We start from the raw sequence: 2,453 nt of genomic DNA, 5'->3' as shown, positions 1-2,453 counted from the left end.
ATGCCTTCCACACCCATCCCAGGCATAACGGAAGAGTATTTTCTTTCGGAAACTGAAGTCCATGACCTCGTTTCAGTTTATATTCCAGATGATACTGTCACATCAGATGACCTTTCCGCCTGGATGTCAAAAGATGGCACATGGGGTATGACTATTCGAAGGCAATCTAATAAAAAACGAAAACGTGGCCGATTGCTCAATGTCGTCAAAAAAGTTTACAGAGGTAATACCCGGAAAGTATCTATTCTTTATTAAAAATATTCATCTTATTTTGACTAGATTTTACTTGGGATGATCTTTCAAATATTCAGGAATATAGATCACTGGTCAAATCGTCAATGGCCACCAAATGTACTGTTGGTTACGTACGAAAATCAAATACCAATGAACCTGACACAACCAAAAAAAAGCTAGTAAATCTCCAAATCTACAAGATGAAGACGAAGCTCTTATGTGAAGATGTATTTGTGTCTTACAACACTTCTGCCAACGACCGAATTGCCGAAAGGGATGCAACAACTCCACCATATACTTTCGACGATTGCTCTGGTAATACACAAGACTTAATCACCAAGATCACAAAATCCGCTCGACAAATTCGCCTTGTGGTAATTGACTATGCCGGATTGTCGACCAATCCTGACGACATCAGGTTATTCATTTCTTTGAATAAGTCCGTACGAGAAGTGGTAGTGGATATTGGTCATAAGGTTGAAGTATATTCTCGTTTTGACTTACTCAAAAACATCAAGATCCTCACGAATTTCGATGTCGGAGAGAATGTGTAAAACGATCGCGATAGTTATTGCAGCAGCTGCAACAGCACTGTAGTCACCACATCAAACAGCAAAAAAAAAAAAAGTTTACTGCTCCTATCATGTATTATCTATTCACCCTTATCCTCAATACCGTTTCATTTACAAGTAGGACATTTTCCACAGGTCAAAAAAATAAAATAACCAAGGTTAGGCAGCCCACTTTACGCTGGTTAAAAAAAAAGAGTGTGGCTAGGTGGCCATTTTACGCTGGTTAAAAAAAAAAGAGTGTGGCCAGGTGGCCATTTTACGCTGGTTAAAAAAAAAGAGTGTGGCCAGGTGGCCATTTTACGCTGGTTAAAAAAAAAGAGTGTGGCTAGGTGGCCATTTTACGCTGGTTAAAAAAAAGAGTGTGGCCAGGTGGCCATTTTACGCTGGTTAAAAAAAAAGAGTGTGGCTAGGTGGCCATTTTACGCTGGTTAAAAAAAAAGAGTGTGGCTAGGTGGCCATTTTACGCTGGTTAAAAAAAAAGAGTGTGGCCAGGTGGCCATTTTACGCTGGTTAAAAAAAAAGAGTGTGGCTAGGTGGCCATTTTACGCTGGTTAAAAAAAAAGAGTGTGGCCAGGTGGCCATTTTACGCCGGTTAAAAAAAAGAGTGTGGCCAGGTGGCCATTTTACGCCGGTTAAAAAAAAGAGTGTGGCCAGGTGGCCATTTTACGCTGGTTAAAAAAAAAGAGTGTGGCTAGGTGGCCATTTTACGCTGGTTAAAAAAAAAGAGTGTGGCCAGGTGGCCATTTTACGCTGGTTAAAAAAAAAGAGTGTGGCTAGGTGGCCATTTTACGCTGGTTAAAAAAAAAGAGTGTGGCCAGGTGGCCATTTTACGCTGGTTAAAAAAAAAGAGTGTGGCTAGGTGGCCATTTTACGCTGGTTAAAAAAAAAGAGTGTGGCCAGGTGGCCATTTTACGCTGGTTAAAAAAAAAGAGTGTGGCTAGGTGGCCATTTTACGCTGGTTAAAAAAAAAGAGTGTGGCCAGGTGGCCATTTTACGCCGGTTAAAAAAAAGAGTGTGGCCAGGTGGCCATTTTACGCCGGTTAAAAAAAAGAGTGTGGCCAGGTGGCCATTTTACGCTGGTTAAAAAAAAAGAGTGTGGCTAGGTGGCCATTTTACGCTGGTTAAAAAAAAGAGTGTGGCTAGGTGGCCATTTTACGCTGGTTAAAAAAAAAGAGTGTGGCTAGGTGGCCATTTTACGCTGGTTAAAAAAAAAGAGTGTGGCCAGGTGGCCATTTTACGCCGGTTAAAAAAAAAGAGTGTGGCTAGGTGGCCATTTTACGCTGGTTAAAAAAAAAGAGTGTGGCTAGGTGGCCATTTTACGCTGGTTAAAAAAAAAGAGTGTGGCTAGGTGGCCATTTTACGCTGGTTAAAAAAAAAGAGTGTGGCTAGGTGGCCATTTTACGCTGGTTAAAAAAAAAGAGTGTGGCCAGGTGGCCATTTTACGCCGGTTAAAAAAAAAGAGTGTGGCCAGGTGGCCATTTTACGCTGGTTAAAAAAAAGAGTGTGGCTAGGTGGCCATTTTACGCTGGTTAAAAAAAAGAGTGTGGCTAGGTGGCCATTTTACGCTGGATTCAACCTTATAACTTCTCTTTATTGAGGCATTTAGCGAAACATTTAGCAGAATGAGTTACAAAACCTTTGAAGTCA

At 41.1% G+C, this 2,453-nt stretch overlaps 2 protein-coding genes across 2 annotated transcripts; both read left to right on the top strand.

Moving 5' to 3' along the window:
- BDB00DRAFT_743423 (uncharacterized protein) lies at positions 1–389 on the top strand (the record flags this gene model as incomplete). The annotated part of the gene is made up of 2 exons (XM_053118496.1): positions 1–145; positions 280–389. Coding segments are annotated over 2 exons (255 nt in total), but the record flags the coding sequence as incomplete, so codon positions are not given.
- A 45-nt stretch (positions 390–434) lies between these two features.
- On the top strand, positions 435–788 carry BDB00DRAFT_776322 (uncharacterized protein; the record flags this gene model as incomplete). The annotated part of the gene is made up of 1 exon (XM_053120269.1): positions 435–788. The coding sequence occupies one exon, from the start codon at positions 435–437 to the stop codon at positions 786–788; it is 354 nt and encodes a 117-aa protein (XP_052972708.1).
- Between the last annotated feature and the right edge of the window lie 1,665 nt (positions 789–2,453).

The sequence above is a fragment of the Zychaea mexicana genome (assembly GCF_025766255.1).
Source record: "Zychaea mexicana strain RSA 1403 chromosome Unknown BDB00scaffold_186, whole genome shotgun sequence".
Classification (NCBI taxonomy): Eukaryota; Fungi; Mucoromycota; class Mucoromycetes; order Mucorales; family Lichtheimiaceae; genus Zychaea; species Zychaea mexicana.
The sequence above is the reverse complement of the archived record's forward strand: the minus strand, read 5'-3'. Positions and strand labels throughout refer to the sequence as shown.